The following is a 25,408-nucleotide window of genomic DNA, read 5'->3' as shown; positions in this document are numbered from 1 at the left end:
GCAGACTCTACCGTCTAAGCCACCAGGGAAACTCCTTCGGATAATTAATAAGTTAAGCTGTGTGAAGCATTTAGATTTTTGTACACACTCAGCTCTCACGAAGTGCCGGCTCTCAGTGACACCAGTGTTTGTTTTTAGGGACTTTGCATGTCACCTCTCAGCTGACAGCCATCCACATAGAAGGGTCTATGCAGGCAGCAGACATCAGATTCAGTTTTCAAGGGGACTAACCCTGACAGGGAGTGGAGATAGCCTGAGGGGTGGGACTGAGGGGAGAGGGAAGCGGAGGGGTGGGTGAGCATCCATGGGAGACCTGATGGCCTTTCCTGGGCAAGGAGGGACTGGAACCAGGGGCTGTGTGGGAGGTGGGAGGGGGTGAAAGGGCTGCCTGCCTCCTCATCTCACCTCATGGGCTCAGGGGTCACAGAAAAAGGAACCATCTCTAAGGAAAAGTTAATGGCTCAGCTCTGACAATGCAGAGTCTGAAGTGTCTGAGGACCACCTAAGATGAGGGTTCTAGGGAATTCCCTGGCAGACCAGTGGTTACGGCTCTGTGCTCTCCCTGTTCCATCTCTGTTTGGGGAATTAAGACCCCATAAGCCGTGCGGTGTGGTAAAAAAAAAAAAAAAATTAAAATAAGAGGAGGGTTCTGGGAGACAGCTGATGCGAGAGGTCTGCAGTTCAGAGAAGACCACTGGCTGGAGAAACAGCCCTGGAGGCTGCAGGGGACACACAGAAGCCGAGGACGGAGGCGCTGGCGATGGCTGCATTTGCTGGGCTTTGAGAAGACCCGCGGTTAACCTGACAGTGACGGGTGTTTCCCTCTCATCTCTTTCTGTTCCTCATAGTACCTGACTTCATGAATTCTTGGTGACTGTGGGGCTGATTCCAAGGGCAGGTTCTCCTCCTGCAAGGCCATCGGGCCTGGTGTTAATTGGGAACTCTCTCTGTCTAACAAGTCTTCATGATGGTCATTTTTAAGACAATCTGGCCAGTCAGAGGGCTGTGTTGGTTCTCATAGCCTTGTTTCTGCTTCAGTTATCTATTCTCTTTGGGGAACAGTCCTGAGTTGCAGCTGTAGCCAGAAATAGACTTCCTTCTGCTTTTGACTTGGTTAAGGGCTTTGGAAGACGAAGGGCACCAGTCATATGCTCCTACAGTCTATGACGGCCACACAGCTCCTACGTTGCTCCATCAAGGAGTAGGCCCTGGTCCTGCCAGTAGCGGGGCCTGTAGACTCAAGGGTGAAACTCTCCTGGTTCCCTCAAATGAGGGACAAAAAATACTAAACTATTTAAAAAAAATTTTTTTACTGTTATTTTTAAACTTCTAATTTTGTATTGGGGTGTAGCCGATTGACAACGTTGGGAGAGTCAACAGAGAGGGCACTCGGCCATACAAAAGATACTGAACTTTTACAAGCACTGTTCAAAACTTTGATTTTGTTTACTACACAAACTCCTACTATAATCACTTTACTGTTTAAAAATCAGACAAGAACAGTATTTTACTGATATGTGAATAACAGAAACTGGTATTTTCTTCCCAACTATTTTCCTACAGTGTTAGCTTTTAAAAATTAATTTCAGGTATCTTCACAGAAAACACTCGATGTAAGAATGATAATCAGAGTAGGATACAAGGAATAATCTTAAAACAGTAAGAAGTTTCACAAATAAGTCTAGCCTAAGTTAAAAGTGACACCCAGCATGACGGCTTCAAAGGTGTCACCCAGCCATCAAGTTGACATTAAGTGACCATGTGGCACGTATGTGTGAGCTCCCAGCCTCCCCACTTTTAACCAAAAGACTCACCTTTAGGGTAGGAGAAGACCCGACGTAGACGGGTGGGGGGTTCCCCTGCCAGCCCTCAAGACGGTAGATGTGCCCAACACGGGAACAAGGGACAAACAGCAATTTGCCCCCACACTGCCAGATCTGTCAGGAAAGACACATGTGCAGCTGTTTCAAATGCCAGCTCTGTCTTGTGAAACCTAAACTGGACACAGTGTCCGCAGGGAATTTACACACCAAACAGATCCTGCAATGACTTCCTGTTTCTTGAGCTCACATACTAACAAAGAGGCTGCTGGGGAACACAGGTGTGCCCGGGACCCAGGACCCCTTCCCGAGCTCCTGCAGCACCTGAGACACCCCCATGGTAACCCGCAGAGCCACACAGACATCCCAGTCCTCACACCCTTGTAACCCCTCTCCCCGCTCCACCAGCTAACACATCTCCCATGGGGGAGTGTTCTGATCAACGCCTCACCAGCTCCTGCACCTCTGCTCAGCTCCTGCACCTCTGCTCCCCTCTGCTCTCGCTCCCCTATTTATAGTAGGAGATTATGCTGCTGAAAGGCAGCTGGGGATCATGCCCTCCCCCTCAGCCTCTCTAATGGTATCCCCTGCCCGTTGGATTAGTAACAGCTTAACAGCACTGGAGGCTCCTCACTGTGGCCCTAATATCCCTGCCCACATGGTCTTCCCAGTCATCTCTGTCTGATTCATGCATTCATCTTCTGCCAGCGTCCCTGTCTCCTGAACTCTCATATCCCCTGCCCTGTGCCTTTTCCCGTTCTACCTGCTTAGAAGCGCCCCCCCAACCAATCTCACGCCCATCTTCCTAGTTCTGCCTTGAACACTTCCTCCAGCAGGATCCCACCAACTGCTCCTTCATCACATCAGCAGAATGTGGGTCCACTTTCTGATTGTGTTACGAGTTTAAGTAGAATTCCCATCTCTTATCGACTTAAGTTCCTTGACAGCGGGGACTGGGTTTCTCCTGTCATCCCTCATGGTGCTGAGCTCCAGACATTCAAGACAAGTTGAACAATTATCTGTTCAACTCAAACCTGAACACCGTTTTCTCTCTTTCTTTCAGGATGAGGGTGGGGAGCTGCAGCTCCCGTGTCAATGTGCGGACACACAGTCCCTGCTGGGGTCTGCCTCTGACCTGAAGCATCCTGTCCTACAGGGATGAAAGGCAGCTTCAGCAGTAGATGGTCAAATGGGAGGGACCCCTACAACTGATTCCCCCAGGTGCTCTGATAACAAAAGGCTCCAGTATGGAAAGCCTTTGGGGGATGGGTGGGGGATGGGAGAGGAGGTATTTTTATTATGAAGCTTGCTGGCCTCCGTTTTTAGCTGAGCCATGTACATATGTAGTTGGAGCTTGCATTTTGCCTTATTTTTTCCCCAAAGGCAGGTATGTTTGTTAGTCATTCCTTATAATTTAGAGAAATGCATTAAACAGTTCCCCCCCACACCCCGAAAGAAACCAGCCTTATTCTTGATAGTCACAAGAATCAGTAGCTTCTTGGAAAAACTGCAGTTGTTAAATGAAATGTTACCTTGTATGAGATCTCAAAGTTTTCACCACCCCAAATCTGGAGGCCTGGATCGTAGAGACCCAGTTCAAAGAAGAAGTCTCTTTCGATGGCGAATAACCCTCCAGCCATAGCTGGGGACCTAAGGGAAAGAAATGCTGAAACAACTTTGAAAGACAAACCCCCAAGACCCCTTCAACCACAGACAAAAAGGCTTTGTGGAATACAGTTAAGTAATGCGTAGAAAAGACAAAACTGATGGCCAAACATTAAGAAATTATAAAGCCTTCACCAAACAATTCTGTTTATAATTCCTTATGAATTCACTACAATTTTTAACTGAAATGGTATTACACATTTCATTACAAATTACAGCGTTACATCATTTTGCCATTAGAGGGCATCTTGGTTCCTTGGTTGACTTAAAAATTAAGCCTTGTGAGTTAAAACAGAATTTTTGCTTTCACTCCTCAAAAGGACTGAGCCATAAGCCATGGTTGGCTAAATGTTCCCACAATGATTTATGAGTCATTCTAAGATGAGTGAAACCATACACCACGGAAGTAGTATCTCATTTTTAAAATTTTATAGCTCAGGGGTTTGCCAAATAAGGGTGTAGCTCGTGGGAGGACAGCCTGGGTTCATTCTGAGTTTGCAAATGTGACACAGAAGTGACACAGGAGAATGAGACAGTTATTTACTGTGTCAGGATGTACGGATGCCAAAGGGTGACTTGTGGGCCTTCTTGAGTGGGATATTGAACTGGGTACTTTTTAGGGACAAGAGTGAAAAAAAAAAAGACTTGGTAGCTTTCTACCGTGAGCCCCTCCCATCATCAAGAGAAGTTAGAGAAGAATAATTTTCATCCTGTTCCCTTGGGAACAAAGGATTATCACTGCATACGATTCTTAGGTAGGTCCCTCCATTGGAGCCTCCTCATCAGTACACCTGATATCAATCTATTGCCAATTCCCACTGATTCCACCGTCAATTCACATAGCGAGTTCACATCGTGAACCCACTTCTTCCCAGCTTTACTGCTGCCATCCTAGACCACGGATAGAACCCTGACCGTGTCCTCTTTTCTGCCCCATCTGAGCCCCATCAGGCAGCTAGGTAGTGCCTCCCTGCTCTGCCGACCCCCTCCTGTCCCAGGGCCCAGTCTCCTGAGGCGTCCTCCCTTCCTGCTGCTCCACAGGGCTGATTCCTCATCCCTCAGGGCTCGGCCTCAGAAACACTTTCTGGGCTTTTCTTCTCACCCGTCGTACTTGCTGCTCCAGAGTCATTCGTGTAGTGAACTGTTTAATTTCTGTCTCGCCTGCTGCGTGTTAAGTGCCACGAGGGAACACAGCTCATTAAAGGGAAATGTCATCACGTCAGGGGAAAGTCATCCTCTCAAAAGGCTTCTCTTCTCAAAGTACGCAGCTGAACTCACTAAATCGCACTGGTGCATTTTCGGTTATATTTTCACACCACGTTTATATAACTGTCATTTAACATTATTATGACTATGCCCTTTTGATCTTTAAACATATTCCCACTTATCTCAGTACATATTTGAAAAACGTATCTTAATGTGAAAGCCAGTGAGTTATTTAAAGGGAAACCTTCCTTAAATTTTTCTAGCACATTTTAAAAACTTCTTCTTTTTTTTTTCTTTTTAAACCCCATGGGTTTGGCGGGAATATACCTGTAGTCACCACCCCTTATTTTTCCCTCCCAGAATTATTTGTGAGTCAGGTTAAGCAGATCAGTGGCAGGCTCTTGGACAATTTTTGAACAACAACAAAAAAAAACCACCCTCAAACAGAAATTTGGAAAATGTCACATAAAGCTGAAAGGTTGTATAATTTCCTTATGTTTGCCATTTCAGTATCCTGGTATCACGACATGCCCAGACCCCAACAGCATTTTGCATGACATCAGACACTATCCCCAAACTGAGTTTGAGCATCATCAGTAGCATAACAGGAAGAGAGAGACCAAAAGCAGAACCATAAGATCAGAAAAATAAAATTAGACACATTTAGAAACCTACACTAGCATCTAACTAAACAATTCATTTGGGGCTACTCTTTAAAAGATGGTAAAAATGTTCCAGTAAAAAGACCAAAAAGACAGAAGAGCATAAATTGTTCTATTTGAAGAGCCACAAGAAGGGAGAAAGGAAGATTCTGGAATAACGTTTCCTTTTAATCAAATGCTCTTCTGAGAATAAAGTCATAAAGGAATTCTGTGTAACATTTCCCAAAGTCACATATTTTTATTCATCAAATTTAACTGGTATAAAATTAGTATTTAAGAGCATATAAAATGAAAGAAAAAAAATCTTGTTACTGCCTTTTGTTGTTAACACTACCCTCCAAGGCATCAAAGTAGATACAAAACTTGGATGGTAAGTAAAATTTACACATTTTAAACTTATAGAATGATATCATTGTCAAAAGAACAAAATTTCATGTCTAGTCCACTTCCCAGGTGGGCTCAGTGGTAAAGAACCTGCCTGCCAATGCAGGAGACATGGGTTCGATTCCTGGGTCGGGAAGATCCCTGGAGGAGGAAATAGCAGCCTATTCCAGTATATTATTGCCTGGGGAATCCCATGGACAGTGGAGCCTGGTGGGCTACAGTCCATGGGGTTGCAGAGAGTCAGACATGACTTAGCGACTAAACAAAACAACAAACAAAAACCTACTAGGAGAAGACTGCAAAGCTTTTCTTTTTTTTCACCTGTATTTGGAACTGATACTATAAAACATGCCCACCCTCCAAGTCTACCTCCAAATGGAGCTTGCTTCTAAGAAGAAAGCAACCACAAAGATGAAAGGGTAAATTTAAACCCCTGAAACAGCACAAAGAAAGAAATCCTTTCAGAGTCTGAGACAGCATCTACAGTGTTAATTATATGTATATATATATACACATATATATATATATATATTTAGCTTGGCAAGAGGTTAATAGGTTAGCAGCGACTGGAGAAAAGAAAAAAAGGTAAGTGATTTAGTGATTACCGATATGGTTCAGTTTTTGTCTTTCTCAGTCTCTTCTCTCGGGGGGTCAGAGGCACCCGTTTCCAGAGCATACTCCAGTCCCATGCTCCTCGGGCATACCCATCTTCGTCACCACCCCCTTGGGGCACAATCTCATATGTGTTGCCATTTATGACATCTATGAGCGGCACAGTGCAAATGGTTCTGTGTTGTGTTGTTGATGGATGGCAGCAAAGATGAAATGCAAGGGCGTGTGGGGACCCACGTGTTTACACCAGGACATGGGGAAGGAAGAAAAAAAAGTACTTAGAGAGAAACATTCCACGTTAAGAAGAGGAAGTAGTGAGCTTTACCGATAAGGTTCAGTTTTATGTTTTCTTTTGGCCTTTTCCTTGTGACTCAGGGGGATTCGCTTCCATAGCAAACTCCAGTCCCAGGCCCCTCTGGCAAAACCATCTTCATCCCCACCTTGCTGAGGCTCAATGGAATAGTCATTCCCATCTATGTAATCTATTAGAGGCACAGTGCATGTGGTTCTGAAACATTTACAGAAAATGAAAAAGCATTTAAGAAACCCAACACTTAGTAGTTGAGCAGGTCTAACTGTATTATCTCTTGTTGTTCTGGGTTTGCTCTATTTTCTTCCCCTACTAAGGGACCTAAGGGCTTCCCTAATGGCTCAGACAGTAAAGAATCCACCTGCAATGCAGGAGATGCAGGTTCGACCCCTGGATCAGGAAGCTCCCCTGGAGAAGGGAATGCAACCCACTCCAGTATTCTTGCCTGGAGAATCCCATGGACAGGGAAGCCTGGAAGGCTACAGTCCATGGGGTTGCAAAACAGTCAGACACAATTTAGCAACTAAGCAGCAGTAGGGGACATTAATATCTAATGGGAGACAGACGTGAACAAATGCCTTGAAAAGTCAAGGAGGCTGTTTTCATAAGAGAAGGGGAGAGGGGATGTCCCTGGGCTCAAAGACACATGTTGCAGACCAAGAGCCGTGTCTTTGAATTTAGCAGGGTTTCCTCATTTTTACTCTGGTCCTACAGGCACGCTCTCTTGCTAACGTCACATTATTTACCAGGTTTCCCTGTCCATTTTTTTTTCCTCCTTGCCCCTCCATTAAAAATGAGTTTGTGTTTGTGTGACTTCCCTGGTGGTCCTGTGGTTAAGACTTTAAGCTCCCAATGCAGGGGGCATGGGTTCGATCTTTGGTCGAGGAACTATCAGGAAACTAAGAGCCCACCTGCCTCATAAGGCCTGGCCTAAGACACAAAACAAATATAAATAAATAAAGATTAGTTCCTTTAAAAAAAAAAATGAGTGTATGTATAGAAAGATAATACCTGCTACACTTTCAGCAGTGCTCCCAGCTCTTTGCTGCTTTTTACTTCTTTGGAAGAAGTTATTATAAAAATCTGTTTCTGTACATTTACTTGATCTTCTATCCTACTTCTTTTATTGCAAAAAAATTAGCTTTTATCACACACACACACACACAAAACCCCACAAAAATCCCTCAAAACCTGCTGAAGAGCATAAATAGTGGCCTGAGAATTTGGAGCAAAAAAAAAAAATACCTTTTATCTGGGCTTCATAAAAATGCTAGTGCTATATGACTAATTAGGTATAGTGCCAATTCTGCTAAGATAATTGGCACACTGCTTGTTCTGGTGTTCATTTCATCAGAAAGGGTTTTAAAAGGCATCTCCTAAAATGGAGATTACAGTTTTTCACAACCATGGTTAAGGTGCGTTTTAGATGTTTAGAAACCAAGGAGAAGGGGAAAATCCTTGGGGCTCAGGATTTCAACACAGGGGCTTTATTCCCTCCTGTGGACTCCTGTGGGCCAGTGGAGGGTCCAGTGGGATGACCTCACTCGCCCTTCCCACATCCCAGAGGACTGCCCACTCTCACCAGGAGAGGGGAAGGCTGGCTATCTCTCCTCATGAGAGGCTCATGATTCTCGGATTTCTAAGTATGCAGTGGAGGGTGTTCCAGAGGGATCTCAGTTGGATTCTTTATAAACTGTCCGGGTTGGGGCAACTTCATGAATTTCTCTCAGTCTTGGCATCCTCTTTAATTAAAGGGAGGTAATAATATCTATTTTGCAGGGTTGCAGTGAGGATATAATCAGACAGCACGTAGAGATCATTGTTGATAGATCCTGGGATGATACAGTCCTTTGAAAGGTGTTCCTCTGACTCAGGCCACAGACACAGGGACACGTCTTATTTCCTTCTTAAAATTTTCATTTAAATTAATTATTTGTTTTCAGCTGCTGTGGGATTTTAGTTCCCCGAACAGGGATAGAACCCACGTACCCGGCATTGGAAGTGTGGAGTCTTAACCACTAGACTGCCAGGGAAGTCCCCCTTTATTTTTTCTCGATTCTGAAACAGTAAGGATTCTGGACTAAAAGCAGGGAAGGCTTTGAGAACCAGAAGACTGGTACTGCTGTTAACAGTTTCAGATCCGCTGTAAACTTAATGGTGATCACCACGTTCCCATGGGACAGCTGTCCACTTCTAAACTTTAAAGGTCATATGGAAATCCAAGGCTTTGACACAGATGACAGCTGGCCCATACTATGCAAAATAATAATTTCCAAGGTCATACAAAAACCAATGGGCATAATTTCAAAGCATGCTCCTTCAAGTCTTCAGAATGTTACCACAGTGTGGAGGGAGCAGTTATTATTACTCTTAGAGTAACCTCTGGAGCTGGAGGAAGTCTCTTTACTGATCCAACCATAAGGAGATTCTAAGTGAGAGGTGCTGGGCTTATTCCAAATGTCTAACTGCCTGCCTTTGAATCAGTCCCATGTATCCGCCAAGCTCCACTCAGGGAAACAACTAGCTAGAAAATAATACTCAACACGCAACTTGATACACTGAATAGAAATGAAATCAGGATGGGAATATTATTTGTCCTTCTAGGATGAGGTTTACTTTTCAACCAGGAAAGGAAATAAAAGCAAGGTAATGTTACCTGTCCTTAGATATGGGAGCTACAAGCGGTGCATACCAGTTAACCGCCACCTCACAGTGGGCATCGAGGTATATCAAAACCTTAAAAAAAAAAAGAGGCAGGGTGAAAAAAAACTCACCTACAGGACATCATCTATCAAGTACAATTTTAAACTAGATGCTAAGATAAACTGGCCAAAGAGTCAATTTTGATATTTAAGTTGTCTGGTTAAGTTAGCATTTTCACTTCAATTTTAAAAAATTAAAATGGTACCTAAAAATGTACATGATCTTTTAGTTACAAAATCCAAAACAGACACAACAGATATCGAACATTTCCTACCTGTCCAAGTTTGGCCTTCTGGGCACCGATACTTCGTGCCTGAATTAAACCTTCTCTTCTCTCATTTCGAAATACCTTGACTAGGCCATTCCACAGCTTAATATAGTCATCCAGTTTTTCTTTTAAGTGTTCTATGAATAAAAAAGTCAGTCAATATTATATATTATATTTGTGGTTATAAACCAGTTAAGCTATCACTTTTCTCAAGAAATAAGGATAGGCAACAGGTCAGTAATTTTACACAGAAGCATACTCAATGTTAATGTATAGAGAAGCAAGGTGAAGTGTATTATTAAAGGTAAAATTCTGAGCTTAATACACCTATGGAGAACTATTAATAGTTAATAGAGAATGATTAAAACCCTAAACATACAGAACAAATAACAACTATGCCAACTGACATGAAAACTTAAAACAACTCAAATGTTAATATCCTATCTAGAAGATTTCAGGCACAATACTTCTTTGGCTTTTGGCAGAAGCAATGGTTCAGGATTTCTGAAGATGCACTTCCTATAAATAACATTACATAGCCTCTTGGAATCCACATGGGGTATAGGTTAACATTTGTTTCTGAGCCATCCTCCCCCTACAATCAGTGATGAAGGGAGTAGTCTTGATGTGATGATCAATATAGTACCCATCAAGCTGGCAAATAACAATAAAAAAAAATCCCATCTTCTCTTTATTTTAAGCATCAACACATGTGCGCATGTGTGTGCACTAAGTTGCTTCAGTAATATCCAACTCTGATACCCTATAAACTGTAGCCCACCAGGCTCCTCTGTCCACGAGATTTTCCAGGCAAGAATACTGGAGTGGGTTGCCATTTCCTTCTCCAGGGGATCTTCTAGACCCAGAGATTGAACCTGTGTCTCTTACATCTCCTGCACTAGCCAGCAGGTTCTTTACCACTAGCGCCACCTGGGAAGCCCCCAACAAGTGTGTATGTGTAAACATTTATTTATAAATATATATTTGTTTATATATTATAAATTTATGTATTTATATTTAATTTATAAATAAATGTTTATAAATTTATATATAAATATTTTCACACGTATCTAATAAATACATATATCATTTACATATGCATGGATGTATATATGGGCTTCCCTGGTGGCTCAATAGTAAAGAATCCACCTGTAGTGCAAGAGACACAGGAGACATGGGTTCAATCCCTGGGTGGGGAAGATCCCCTGGAGAAGGAGATGGCTACCCACACTTGTATTTTTGCTTGGAGAATTCCATGGACAGAAGAGCCTGACAGGCTACAGCCCATAAAGTCACAAGGAGTTGGATACAACTGAAACTAAAGCAACTGAGCATGCACTCACACAAGTATGCACATGAAAAGAAAAGTGAAAGTCGCGTCTGACTCTTTGTGACCCCATGGACTAAACAGTCCATGGAATTCTCCAGGCCAGAATACTGGAGTAGGTAGCCTTTCCCTTCCCCAGGGGATCTTCCGAATCCAGGGATCGAACCCAGGTCTCTCCCATTGCAGGCGGATTCTTTACCAGCTGAGCCACGAGGTAAGACCAAGAATACTGGAGTGGGTAGCCAATCCCTTTTCCAAGGGATCTTCCAGACCCAAAAATTAAACTGGGGTCTCCTGCATTACAGGTGGATTCTTTACCAACCGGGTTATCAGGAAAGCCCTATATATTTATACACACACACACACACACACACACACACACACATATACACATACATACATATGTTTGTAATTTGGTAGAGAAAATTTGGGGTTACAAAAACAAGATACATTTGTTAAACTTTCCATCTTAGCTTCTGAGCTGCAACAGAACGTTTTTTGTTTGTACCACTATGAGCCCATGAAATTGGTTCATCACAGCCACAACTAATGCCTGGATTCTTAAAGACGATTCTTGAGTCACAAAAGTTCTTTTTAACTTGTTTAAAATTTTAGCCCACTAATACAAAAAAAAGGCAAAAAACAGCTGTATTTAGTGATGATCTAGCGGTTAATGGGCAAATCAAGCTGTACACTTAATACTTCACTCATTTTTAAGGAGTTTATAATTAGCAAGACACCCACACGAGTATTCAAAATTTAGAAGAAAAAATTTTCCTTTCTCTATTTTGGCATCCAGTTTTAATGAGAATTATAAATAAAATTCTCATGCTGAATTACAATTTTTCCCCAGAAAGTCTTGGTAATTTTCCCTTCAATGAAAGGTTTTTGTTTGTTTTTAAAGCTCGTATTTTACCTTTTTTTTTTTTTAGTTCAGTACAGCCCTAAGTTGTTTTTTTCCAAAGCCCTTCTGAATTGCATTAGGTATTTTTTCACGTATGTTATCTAAATAAATCTAAAATAAACTGTTATCGTCAGAAACCTGTTTCTGTTCTTTAAATCTATTTCTAGGTAAGATAACTTCGCCGCCATAGGGTCTCACTGACGCCAACACCGAGGCGGAAGGATCAGGGTCCCAAACAGGAAACACCTCGCCTGCGGGGTGATCATCCTGCCCGGTGATCATCCTGCCCAGCCTGGAACCACGTGCTGGGCCACGTGACTTGCTGTGACCAATAAGAGGCCGGAAGAAATGATGAGTAGTTGTGAGCGGAAGTGCTCTTCCAGCCTCCTTTGCTAAGCCCTGCGAGGAGGCCGCGTGGTCCCTGCAGCCCTTTGTTGGAGGCACAGGTGGAGAGGGGTGTTCTCAGTTTAAAGGCCCGAAACCCTTGCGTTTTGAGGACACTGTAACTTCCAGAAATTCGAGGCTTCTGAGCAGCCACTTCTATTGTGGGGTTTTATATCAATTAGTTAAGTGTTCTGTCTTTCAGAGAAAAAAATTATAACTCAAAGTTTTAATTATTGAATATACTGGGGAAAGAAAACAACCCTAGTTTTCAGTCAAGTCGTGTTTACCAAACTCTGTATAATTTTACTGAGGCTAGGGTTGACAGATGTCAAGGTTGTTTTGAAATTGGGAGAAATAATTAAAGACTTTCTGAACTTCTGTCTAAGGGTGGCCTCAACCAACGACTCTGCACTCTGAGTGAAGAAGATCCTATATGTAATTGCCTTTAAAATGTGTTACAAGAGGCTGTTAGAGATTTGGAACAATAGAAGCACTGATCACACAAAAATTAAACTGGACAAAAAACTTAACCACAAAATTTTGTTCTTTCATTGGGCAAAGCAAGAAAGCAAGATTTAAGAATGGGAAACACCTTATGATGTATCTTCACTTTTTTAAAGACTATGCTGAGCTTTTTAACTTGTGTTAATAATGTAGTGGTTCTTAAAATCAGTACAAGCACGACATGGAATTTCTGTTATTTTTTGTAGATTTAAGTTTTGCTAAATTTAAAACATTGTTGGCACCAACAATATCACTTGAAAACATATTATCAAATATTTATCTTGAGACAGGAATAGCATTCATAATGAAAATATTCCTACCATAGAAAATTGCAACCAAGATGTCTCAGCTGAAGGCATTTGATGACTGAAAAATTTAAAGTTATATATTCTCTCTGCTCTTCACTCTGACATGATAAATTCTCTGCTGTGATTAGTTGAAGAAAGTGATTAGGTGTATAATGAGAAGGGGAAAAGGAAGTAAGTAGGTCATATTTCTATTTCTCTCCATGCTAATATAATATGTGCAAGATCAAGATTCTGGTCTGTCCTTTCAAAAACAGCAGAGGTTTATAAACTTGGTTTAGAACTTGGAGAGTTCTATATTAAGTTTTGGAGGAAGCTATTTTAAAGCCATTTTGAATGTTTTTTTTTCATGCTGATCATGTTCTGACTTCTAACATCCTGGAGAAGACTCTTGAGAGTCCCTTGGACTGTAGCATTATCTATCTTTTGATATTTATGTCACTAAGAAGATATATTCAGCTTACAATAATGCATCTGTTTGAAGAAAAAAAAAATTAACTTAAAAAACCCCACCCCACTTAACTGGAAAATTATTGCTCAATCTCTTCCTTGTCAAGTGGAACCAAGACTAACTGATGCCACTATAAATGCATTAGAGCTCACTCCCCTAAGAATAATAAAAAATAAAACAGTTTCCCTCTATTCAAATATCCTAAATCAAATATAGAACAAAGAAAGCTTTAGTAGGTACTTTCTATTACAAACAAAATAGCCCATGGTTTCTGATCAAATTCAATGGTTGCATCATCATTCAAACGCAAAATAAAGCTATTAAAATGTATATAGATCTCAGTATATAGATTTAGATAGGGCTTTGGGTGACATTACAACATACATGCCACTGCATTTTTTCAGTCATTTAATGAATTACCTTTACAATTAAATTTTTATAAAATCCAACGCCCAAAGAATTGGTATAGTATAAGACTGTGATTAAATGTGCAGACTATAGGTTGGGAGGCAGCTGTTAATTACTACCTGTCACCTCTGGCAAGTTATTTAACATGTCTTAGTTTCAAGTGCAAAAGAAAATGAACAATATCTCTCACAAGGATTACTGTCAGAACTAAAGAAATTAATTCACATACAATGCTTGGCATAGTGCCAACTTGATTATAGATGCTATCAATAGATACCATTAATTTCTACACTATTTTGAAATTACATGTTTGCGACTGTTTATAATTTAAACTTACTTTATAGATTAAATGTCAATCCCTTAGCCATTACCTTTGTTACTGAAATCATCAATTAACACGATTTCTGCTAAGTATTTCCTTGGAGTCCTTTTAATTACACTGTGGACTGTTCTCATGAGGGTGGACCACCCTTCATTATGGAAGACAATGATGATGCTGGCTGTGAGCAAGTTTTCATCGTAATGCCAGTACTTGCATCTGCAAAAGGAACATTTCATCATATTTATTCAGAGATAATCTGCAATGCTTGGTTCCAAACTGACAATGACTATGTTTTCTGGTTGGATTAAATATTATTGACTTTAAGGTAAATAAATGAAATTTGTTGTTCAGTCACTCAGTCCTGTCTGACTCTTTTAGACTCCCATGGACTGCAGCATGCCAGGCTTCCCTGTCCTCCACTATCTCCTGGAGTTTGCTCAAACTGATGTCCATTGAATTGATGATGCCATCCTACCATCTCACCCTCTGTCAACCCCTTCTGCCTTCAATCTTTTCCAGCATAAGGGTCTTTTCCAATGAGTTGACTCTTTGTATCAGGTGGCCAAAGTGAATGAAATATAACCTTTTATATTTTAACAGAAACCCACAGTAGAAGAGAGAAGCCACTGTGAGATGAAGTTTCTCATATTCAAGTTACTTTTTCACCAACCAGCACTTACTGTGACAAAGATAACTTATTTGTGCATTTATGCTTCTTAGCTGGGGATGGTATTAAGGTTTGTTTTTCAGGTCTTCAAGCTCAGTTTATTTTCCGTTTTAAAACTCGAGCTTCTGGTGCAAGGGATTTTTTTCACTTGCTGTGAATAAACCACTGTACAACTGTGTTTGAAAGCCATCCTGTTCTAATAGGGCTAAAGCATTCAGAAAAAAATTAAATGGGCTGAACTTCAGGATACAGGAAGCATTCCAAAATTAACTGCTGGATGAATAAACAAAGTTCTAATAGTGTTTAGAGTTATTAGATTGGCTAAAGCCGCTTTAACTATTTTACACAAAATTGCTTGAAACAACTGTAGCAGGAAGAATGTTGCCAGAAGCCTTTCTCTTACTGGAAGAAAACCCAAAACAGGGCCTGATAAAGACTCGGGGAACCAGGGGAGGTTCAGTGAATTTCACAGAACCATCACACACACACAGGGTCAACCCTCCATATCTGTATGTTCTGCATCTGAAGAGTCAACCAACTGTGAATCAAAAATACGAGGAAAAAAATTCCAGAGAGTTCCAAAAAGCAAAACTTGAATTTGCCAGGGCAACTATTTAATAGTGCTTGCCTGGTTTTTGTGTTTTGTTTAGTCCCTAAGTTGTGTCCAACTCTCTGTGACCCCATGGACTGTAGCACGCCATGCTCCTCTGTCCATGGGATTCTTCAGGCAAGAATACTGTAGTAGGTTGCCATTTCTTTCTCCAGGGGATCTTCTGAACCCAGAGATTGAATCCAGGTCTCTTGCTTGGCAGGAGAATTCTTTACCACTTAGACACCTGGGAAGCCCTACATTGTGTTAGGTATTATAAATAATCAATTAAAAGTATATAGGAGAGTGTGTATAGGTTATATGTAAATACTAAGCTATTTTATATCAAGGACTTGAGTATCTACAAACTTTGGTATTCAAAAGGGTCCTGGAACCTATCTGCTGGTGGATACCAAGGTACAATCATGCCCACACTATGCATATACAAGCGTATGTGTATAGACATATTTGTGTGTATGTACACACACACATACACTTTTTCTCATTGGTTATGGGAGAACAAGATAATAAGAATACAACAGGCGAATAAGAACAATATGAAACCCATGTTTTTTCTGCAGGAGTTAGTTTTCAAAACTAGCATCTGGTGCTTATTATCTTCCTCTTGATAAGTGGAAGGGAAAGAGTTTTTTTTTAATTCCAAAGCTTTCCATGAAGTAATAAGCTTATTCCCAAGGTTAAATTGAAAACCATAAAAGCAGTCTCAAACATTATCAGCTTGATAACCTACACCATCATTATCTAAAATAGGACCTGGCCCAATAGAGATGCAAACAACTTTATCTCCAGGTGTTTATGTCCCTTTCAAAACTCTCAGTTGTCTGTGTTCTTTGTTGTTGTTCAGTCACTCAGTCGTGTCCAACTCTTTGGGACCCCATGGACTGCAGCACGCCAGGCTTCCCTGTCCTTTACCATCTCCTGTTCTTAAGAGGTTGTTTTTACAGAAATGCAGACTGAGTCTGGAATCCATTTTTTTCTTACTTCTTACATCTGCATTTCCTTGTTGAAGGAGTAGTAAGTTCATGGTATGTTCTGAGCTAGACACTAGCTCAGCATGGAGGAACACACATGCTCTCTGCTCTCATGAAGCCCATGGTCCTATAGGATGGTGAGACATGAAACAAAAGTCTGAGTATGTCATTGGGGAAACCATGGTGCAGTTGACAGGTAGATCTCATTCAGTCTCAAGACAGGTGGCCAGGAAGGCGTCCTGGAGCCATGGGGTGTAGGTGAGACTAGAAGGATGATTTAAAAAGCACTGAGACCAAAGAAGTGGGGAGGAAAAGCTAAAAGCACAGCAATGAATTGTGTGCACATGATTCAGATAAAAAATGAGTAGATGGATGATCTATGTCTTTGGAAGGTAGAATTAAAATCTGAAAAATAGTGAAGAAGAAAACTTACAAGGAAGGGTGTTTGCAGTCTAATAGCAAATACTAGCATATACTTACTATGTGTCAGACACTATCCCATGTGCTTTACTTTTATTGACTTATTTAACCTCACAACATCACTATGAGGTTAGTACTATTAATCTCCCCATTTTACAGATGAGATGACTGAGGCTCAGAGATGAATGGCTGCTTAATATTACTCAGAAAGTAACGAAGCCAGGACATACATCTAGGCTGTCTTGGGCTTAACAGGAAATCTTGTTAAATGTAAAATAGAAGAAAAAAAATACTAGCTATACCTATCCATGAATGGTTAAGACGTGATTTAAGGTCTGAGAACTGATAACGACATTGAATATAATGTCAATACAAGGCACTCACTGAGCTTATCATGTGATAGGAGCTCTCTCCTCTCCCCCTCTTCCCTGCTCTGTGCAGCCTGGAGATACCCCAGGAATGGGGTAGGAGGGCAAGACACTCTTTGGCAACAAGTTAAAGCAGGCTTTCCAAAGTTGGGAAGGGCCACATGCTCCTTCAGAATAACAAGTTAAAAAATACAGTAGTGGCTGTACCAATTTACATTCCCACAAATAGTGTTGGAGGGTTCCCTTCTCTCCACACCCTCTCCAGCATTTATTGTTTGTGGATTTTTCGATGATAGCCTTTCTGACTGATGTGAGGTGATACCTCACTGTAGTTTTGATTTGCATTTCTCTATTGTCACAGCCACTATGGAGAACAATATAGAGGTTCCTTAGAAAACTAAAACTAGAGCTATCATATGACCCTGCAATCCCATTCCTGGGCATGAAAGTAGAAAGTGAAAGTCGCACAGTGGTATCCAACTCTTTGTGACCCCATGGACTGTAGCCCACCAGGCTCCTCTGTCCATGGAATTCTCCAGGCCAGAATACTGGAGTGGGTGGCCATTCCCTTCTCCAGGGGATCTTCCCAACTCAGGGATCGAACCCCAGGTCTCACGCGTTGTAGGCAGATTCTTTACCATCTGAGCAACCAGGGAAGCATACATACCCAGAGAAAAACATGGACTGAAAATATACATGCACCCCAGTGTACATTGCAGCACTATTTACAATGTCCAAGACATGGAAACAACCTAAATGTCCATTGACAGAGGAATGGATAAAGATGTGATGTGATATGTGTGTGTGTGTGTGTGTGTGTGTGTGTGTGTGTGTGTATGTGTATGAACATTAGTCAGCCATTAAAAAGAATGAAATAAGGCCATTTGCAGCAACATGGATGGACCTAGAAAGTGTCACACTGAATGAAGTCAGACAGAGAAGGAGAATTATCACATGACATCCTTTATTTGTGGAATCAAAAGAAATGATACAAATGAACTTACAAAATAGAAAGAGACTGACAGACTTAGAAATTAACTCATGGTTGCCAGGGGAAGGGACAGTTAAGGACTTTGGGAAGGTCATGCTATATTTAAAACAGACAACCAACAAAAACCTATTGCATAGCACATGGAACTCTGCTCAATGTTATGTGGCAGCCTGAATGGGAGGGGGGTTTGTGGGAGAATGGATACATGTATATCTATGGCTGAGTCCCTTCACTGTTTACCTGAAACTATTACAACATTGTTAAGTGGCATTAAAAATAAATAAATAAAAAGCAATATGAAAGGTAAAAAGATGTTCCAAGTGTGGGAAAGAAAAGTGTGCATAAATATATGTTTCACCCCCCTCCCCAACAAAAAAAAATACAGTGTGGAGGATTGCAGATCTTGAAAGATGTGGTGAGTGTTTCTGGACAGAAACTAACCCGGGCAGGTATGTTTAATTTTGGATGGTTAGGGCCAATGATCTCCCCTCAAAAAAAGAAAAAAAAACTATAAAAACAAACACTCTGATAAGAGATTCAGGCAATAATTTTCTTCCTCTGAGTCTAACCACTAGGCTTAAAGAAGCAGAACCAGATGGGAAAGATACTGATTTTGATTTACAGCAGATACTAGAACTGGTGAAAATATTTTTACATCATGGGAGGAAATCTGGAATTTGCTGATTTGTATGGCAAAAGATGACAGCTTGGGGAAACAAGCCAGATGAGGACTCTGAATGGACAGAGAGGAGTTGAAAACATAGAGGGCATGAAGGAGGAGAGGAAGAGGATAGCGTGAAGATGAGAGGGAGTCCGTGGGGGACACCTTCCTGTCCTAGGGACTCCTTGTGGAGACCGTCGGGAGGGGATGTGCATTCCTACAGGACAGGGGGACAAGAGGTGGAAGAGAATGAGTTGTCCAATATCCCCATCTTCTCTCAACCATGTAAGGTTTGGAAATAACTCCGAAGATGTAAACTAGATTGTGTGGGAGCTCAATCGCTCAGGAGTGTTCAACTCTTTGTGACTCCGTGTACTGCAGCCCACCAGGCTCCTCTGTCCATGGGATTCTCCGGGCAAGAATACTGAGGTGGGGGGCCATTTCCTTTTCCAATGGATCTTCCTGACTCAGGGATCAAACCTGCATCTCCTGCATTGGCAGGTAGATTCCTTAGCACTAGGGCCAGCTGGTGGCTCAGGCAGTAAAGGATCTGCCTGCAATGTGGGAGACAACCTGGGTTCAACCCCTAGGTTGGGAAGATCTGCTCGAGAAGGAAGTGGCAAGCCACTCCAGTATTCTTGCCTGGAGAATTTCATGGACAGAGGAGCCTGGCGGACTACAGTCCATGGGGTTGCAGAGTTGGATGCCACTGAGCAATTAACATACAGTGCCACCTAGGAAGCCCTCATAAACTAGTTTACCTGCCAGTAACAACAACTCTCGGTATATATTTTTCCTATTTTTTTTGTCTTAAAAATTACACAAAGAACAATATTTTTTCAAATATATCTCCTAAAGGGAAATAAAAACAAAAATAAACGAGAACTAATTAAACTTAAAAGCTTTGTGCAGCAAAGGAAACTATTGACAAATCGAAAATATAACCTATTGAATAAGAGAAAATATCAGCAGATGATATGAGTGGTAAGAGATTTATATCCAATATATATAAACAGCTCATGTAACTCAATATCAAAAAACCAAACAATCCAACTAAAAAAATGGGCAGCAGAGCTGGGTAGACGTTTTTCCAAAGAGGAAATGAAGATGATCAATCAGAGCATGAAAAGATGAATAACATCGCTAATCATCAGGGAAATGGAAATGAAAACCACAGGGAGATATTATCTAACACATGTGAAACAAAGGAACCTGGCTGGCTACTATCCATAGGGTCACAGAGTCGGACACGACTGAAGCAACTTAGCACACCCAATGGTCATAGCAGTATTATTTACAATTGCCAAGATATGGAAATGACCTAACTGTCCATAAACAGATGAATGGATAAAGAAGATGTGGAATATATATATACATGTATATGTATTTACCCAATGGAACACTACTCAGTCATAAAAAGAATAAAATTTTGCCATATGCAGCAACATGGATGGACCTTATGCTAAGTGAAATAAGTCAGACAGAGAAAGACAAATACTTATGATATCACTTATATGTGGAATCTAAAAAAAAATACAGCAAATTAGTGAATATAACAAAAAAGAAGCAGACTCATGGATATAGAGAACAAACTAGTGGTTACCAGTGGCTGGGGGGAGGGTCAATGGTGGGAGAGTGGGAGGTACAAACTACTGGGTATAAGATAAACAGGCTCAAGGATGGACTGTACAACACGGGGAATATAGCCAATATTTGGTAATAACTATAAATGGAAAATAACCTCTAAAATTATACAAAACTCTTTTAAAAATAGAGAAAAAATAACAAAAGCAATACAGAATTTGTTGCACAAAATCCAAACAAGATAGACATTTATAAAGTAAAGGTAAAAGTTCCCTCCTGCCCCTCCCCCCAGCTGTGTCAAATCTTACCTCCTAGAGGAAATCACTGTCACTAGTTGTGTTTATTTAGATTTCTTTATACTCAAGCAGACATATAAACATACGTCTGTGTATATGTACAGATATATTCAGATGCATATGTACAGAGTCTTCTTCCATGTGAGTATGTCTACCCTGATATCTAATTCTTGGAAGCTATTGCATAACATTCCATAATATGGCTGCTCTATCACCTATGTGACCTTCTCCTTATGGATGGACATTTCAGTTGGCTCTACAGTGACACTGGTCATTCTTACATGTAAATCCCTATGCCCTTGCCTGGGAATCTTTCCTACAAAAGGCTCCAGACTGTAAGCTCAGTGAGGACAGGAACTTCATCTGTTTTGCTCACCCCCTTCTAACACAGAGCAGCTGCTCCATAAATATTTATCGAATTGCTTTGTGGATTTTTTGAAATGCCTCTGGATGTGTTTTCTCCTCTGAGTAATGTCCACTCTCCACCCCACAGTGCTCCTATTTTGAGGCACTTTCAAGAATAAGTCAGTCCATATGGCAGGTGGGGGTAGGAAAGAAAGGGGAGGCAGATGCTCCTCCAGTGGGAGGCTGAAAATCTGGAGGAAAGCAGGTGGCAGGACAGAATAAAAGCAGATGGATACTGGACAGAATAAAAGCAGATGACAACTCACTGACATATACACTGTTGTTACTGTGCATAAAATAGATAACTGATGAGAACCTACTGTACAGCACAGGAACTCTGCTCAATGCTCTGTGGTAACCTAGATGGGAAGGAAATCCCAAGTAAGGAGATATATGTCTAGGACTCATTGGAAAAGACCATGATGCTGAGGGCAAGAGGAGGACGGGGTGACAGGATGAGATGGTTGGATGGCATCACCGACTCAAAGGACATGAATCGGAGCAAACTCTGGGAGATAGTGAAGGACAAGGAAGCTGGTATGCTGCAGTCCATGGGGCCACAGAGTCAGACACAACTTAGCAACTGAACAAGAACAACAATATATACATATAGCTGATCTGTTCTGCTGAATGGCAGAAACTAACACAACATTGTGAAGCAATTATATTCTAATTGAAAAAAAAAGCAGATGGCAGGAGGGGCTTGAGTCTAGCTTCTGTTTCTGAACTTTAGGGGAGAGGCCAGGCAGGGAGGCTGCAGTGTAGGATAGAAATGATGCTGGGGATATTCAGGCAGCACGGAGCTAGGTAGTCCCTTCCCACCTCCTGTTTGCAGTCTTCTAGCCTCTAGATGGAGCCAGAGAGCATAGATGTTTCCACCTGCTGTCAGCACAGTTAAGATCCAGGGCTTCCAGGAGCCACCAGGATAAGATGTGCAGGCAAGTGACGCGGTGTTGGACTTAAGCCAGGGCCTAGTCCTAGGGCTCAGAGGGTCCTTTGTACCCATGACAGCCCAAGTGGAGATGAGTGAACGCCTACAGTGGGGAAGCTTGAGGAGGGACGCTGGGGCAGAGCCAGAAGTGGACGGCAGAGATGGAGGGTACAGGGGCCAACACGGCTAGGGCACGGTACCCTCCGGTCGCCTGGATGCTACAGGAGAAGGGGTGACCCCTTGGGGCACAGGAGCAGCCGGAGGGGGTCTACACTGCAAGCTGTCAGGTCCTGTCCCAGGAGACCTTCCAGCCCCCACACTGAGTGACCTTTAATCACAAGCCTTCAGTTGCCCCCGTCAGCCCAAAGGCAGGCTCAGGACAAAGTTTAGCTCTTTGGGTGGCTCTTTTGACTTCCTGTTGGGAGAGGAAGCTGCTGGGCAGGGCGCAGAGAGTCAGAGCCAGTGACGATGCAGAGCCTGGACCAGAAGACGGAGCTGGAAGAAGCACCCTGTGCTGAAGTCATACTGTCTGTTCTGCAGCATCTCTCTCACTTTACTACCATAGAATCATGGTAAGTTTTAAGAAGAAGGAGCACTGATGGAAACACGATGCCATGCTGAAAAGGGAGCATTCTGTGATAGACTTGTGAGTGATTTCTCCTTTCTGGCACTCTATTTTCCAAGAGACCTTAATGGCCCTGTGACATCCAGGGCATCACGCTCCAGGGTTAGTTATCACAGACCTGCTCTGGCCACACATACTCACATTCAAATCACTAGTTTGCAGGGATTCAAGCTGCAGTTTTCTGTTTTTTAATTTATTTTATTGAAGGAGAGTTGATTTACAATGTTGTGTTAATGTCTACTGTACAGTAAAGTGATTCAGATATATATGAGTGCGTGCTAAGTCTCTCATTCACGTCTGACTCTTTGCGACCCTATGGGCAGTAGCCTGCCAGACTCTTCTGTCCATGGGATTCTACAGGCAAGAATACTGGAGTGGGTTGCTGTGCATTCCTCTAGGGGACCTTCTCAACCCAGGAATTGAACCCGCATCTTATGCGTTTCCTGCATTGCTAGTGGATTCTTTGCTGCTGAGCCACCAGAGAATATGAAATATATCTTTTTCATATCCTTTTCTATTATGGTTTATCATAGGACATTCAATATAGTTCTCTGTGCTATACAGTAGGACTTTGTTTACCCTGTAGTGTTTTTCTTAAAGTAATTTTACAGAATATTTCCATGACAGCTCTGTGGGTCAAGTGCTTGTATTAGAAAATAGAAATGAAGAATTTTCTTTCTTCCTTTTTTTTTTTTTTGCCATTTCTGCATGACATGTGGGATCTTAGTCGCCTGACTAGGGATTGAACCCGCCCCCCTGAATTGGAAGCACAGAGTCTTAACTACTGGATTCCAGGAAGTCCCCAGAATGAAGAATTTTCATAGTGACTTTTCTGTAACTTAAAAAGCCAAAAATAGATATCATAACAGAAAATGACACGCCTATTAGCAATTTTCTTCTGTTTTACACTGTCCCAGCTAGGTTTTTTTTTTTAACATCTGCAGTTTCATATAAAGCCTTTATGTATTTAGGCCTCATCAATAAATAATATCTAATTCAGCTGACTATGAAAAACCGGTTACAGCTGGAAGGTTGCTTGGCCAGCCTGAGATCTGAGCATCCTGCTGGTTTTGAAAGCTGCTTGCTTCCTCTTTCACAATAGGGATTGGTGGAGAGACCAAGTTCAGACGCGGGCCCCCTCTCCCATGGATGTCTGGGGATACAAGGGACACAGCTCTTCATTGGCTCCTCTATTCTTACCCCTATGTAAACTAGTCCCTTCTTGATAATATATTCTTTCTTTTCACGGGGCACATAAAATTGAAGCATGATAAATTATTTTGTATTTAATCATTTTCTCAAAACTCTACCTCTATTGTCTTGAAGAGTTTGTATCCCTCTCCTCAATTATTAGAAACTCGAGGATGGTCTCGTTACTTTTCCTCAATATTTCTTATCAATCAGTCTTCCCTTGAAGATTAAAATTAAGTCAGTACTACACTGCTATATTTAAAATGGATAATCAACAAGGACCTACTGTATATAGCACAGGGAACTCTGCTCAATGTCATGTGGCAGCCTGGACAGGAGGGGAGTTTGGGGGAAAATGGATACACATGTACTAATATATGTATGACTGAATATGTGTCTTCTCCAGCACCACAATTTGAAAGCATCAGTTCTTCAGTGCTCAGCCTCCTTTATGGTCCAACTCTCATATCCATACATGACTACTGGAAAAATCATAGCTTTGACTATATGAACCTTTGTTGACAAACTGATGTCTCTGCTTTTGAATACGCTCTGTAGGTTTGTCATAGCTTTCCTTCCGAGAAGCAAGTGTCTCGATTTCACGGCTGGGAGGCAAGAAACCAGAATGGTTGGAAGGCAAGAAACCAGAATGGTCAGAAGGCAGGGTTGATGGGTGGCTGCAGCTGAGCACGCCTGTAACCTCTATTAGGTTCATGCTCCCAGTCAGTTCAATCTAAATTAAAAAGCACAGGCTGGCCACGTGTGCAAGCTTTTAAGACAAGTTCCCCGGTTCCAACCGGGCAGTTGCATCTCAACTTCATTTTCTGGGGCTGAGAGTTGAGGGGCTCAGGTTTATCTCATGTCCAAGTGACAATGTATTGGAGGAAAGGGGGAAATTCTTAGCAGAGCAGAATGAGTTGGACCAGAAATTCTGTAGTTCATCGTGGATGATTCCTAAGGCAGGAAGCTACAAAACCCCACAGCTCTATGCATCTCCCATAACAAACAGCAAGACCATTACCTACAAAGAACCACGGCTGTACCTCATGCAACAAACGGCAAGGCCTCCTGGGAGCTCTGGCTCTCTGAAAAGCCTATATCTGTTCTATTTCCATTTCCTCTACCCTCCTCCAGCAGGCAGTTTCCTGACTTCCCTGCAGGCAGTGGGGGACAGCTGTCCAGTCCTCACTCACAACAGTTCAGCAGCCAGTGACCCTCAGACAGTCATAGGGCGGCTGGAATTCCCATCTCCAAAGAGCCAGAGGCCTCCTGAGGTTACATCACCGTGGGGCTCTGCAGTGACCTGGGATGGTGCACACAAATCCTGGGGTAGAAACCATGGAGGACGCTCTGAGAATGCCTACATCTCTGCTGTGCTGTCGCACCAATGCTCTGGCTTATTTAGCATCCTGACAAGCCAAGCAAGGGTGAAGGGCGTGCTCTACATTCAGAG

The 25,408-nt window shown here is 42.0% G+C and overlaps 1 protein-coding gene across 7 annotated transcripts in view; it reads right to left on the bottom strand.

Moving 5' to 3' along the window:
• Positions 1-25,408, bottom strand: part of GALNT7 (polypeptide N-acetylgalactosaminyltransferase 7) — a 135,224-nt gene that overhangs the window by 11,735 nt on the left and 98,081 nt on the right. For 2 of the 7 annotated variants that reach the window (XM_081568306.1, XM_081568502.1), the window contains exons 3-8: positions 14,285-14,451; positions 9,637-9,767; positions 9,316-9,395; positions 6,675-6,857; positions 3,353-3,470; positions 1,815-1,937 (exon numbers count right to left, since the gene is read on the bottom strand). In XM_081568306.1, the coding sequence (XP_081424432.1) occupies positions 1,815-1,937; positions 3,353-3,470; positions 6,675-6,857; positions 9,316-9,395; positions 9,637-9,767; positions 14,285-14,451 (802 nt within the window). Of the gene's footprint in view, positions 1-1,814; positions 1,938-3,352; positions 3,471-6,342; positions 6,526-6,674; positions 6,858-9,315; positions 9,396-9,636; positions 9,768-14,284; positions 14,452-25,408 lie in introns of all 7 variants that reach the window. The other 5 variants (XM_081568402.1, XM_081568556.1, XM_081568592.1 and 2 more) reach the window with 3 other exon arrangements.

The sequence above is a fragment of the Giraffa tippelskirchi genome, chromosome 1 (assembly GCF_054371585.1).
Source record: "Giraffa tippelskirchi isolate mGirTip1 chromosome 1, T2T-mGirTip1v1.2.pri, whole genome shotgun sequence".
In the NCBI taxonomy this organism is placed as follows: Eukaryota; Metazoa; Chordata; class Mammalia; order Artiodactyla; family Giraffidae; genus Giraffa; species Giraffa tippelskirchi.
The sequence above is the reverse complement of the archived record's forward strand: the minus strand, read 5'-3'. Positions and strand labels throughout refer to the sequence as shown.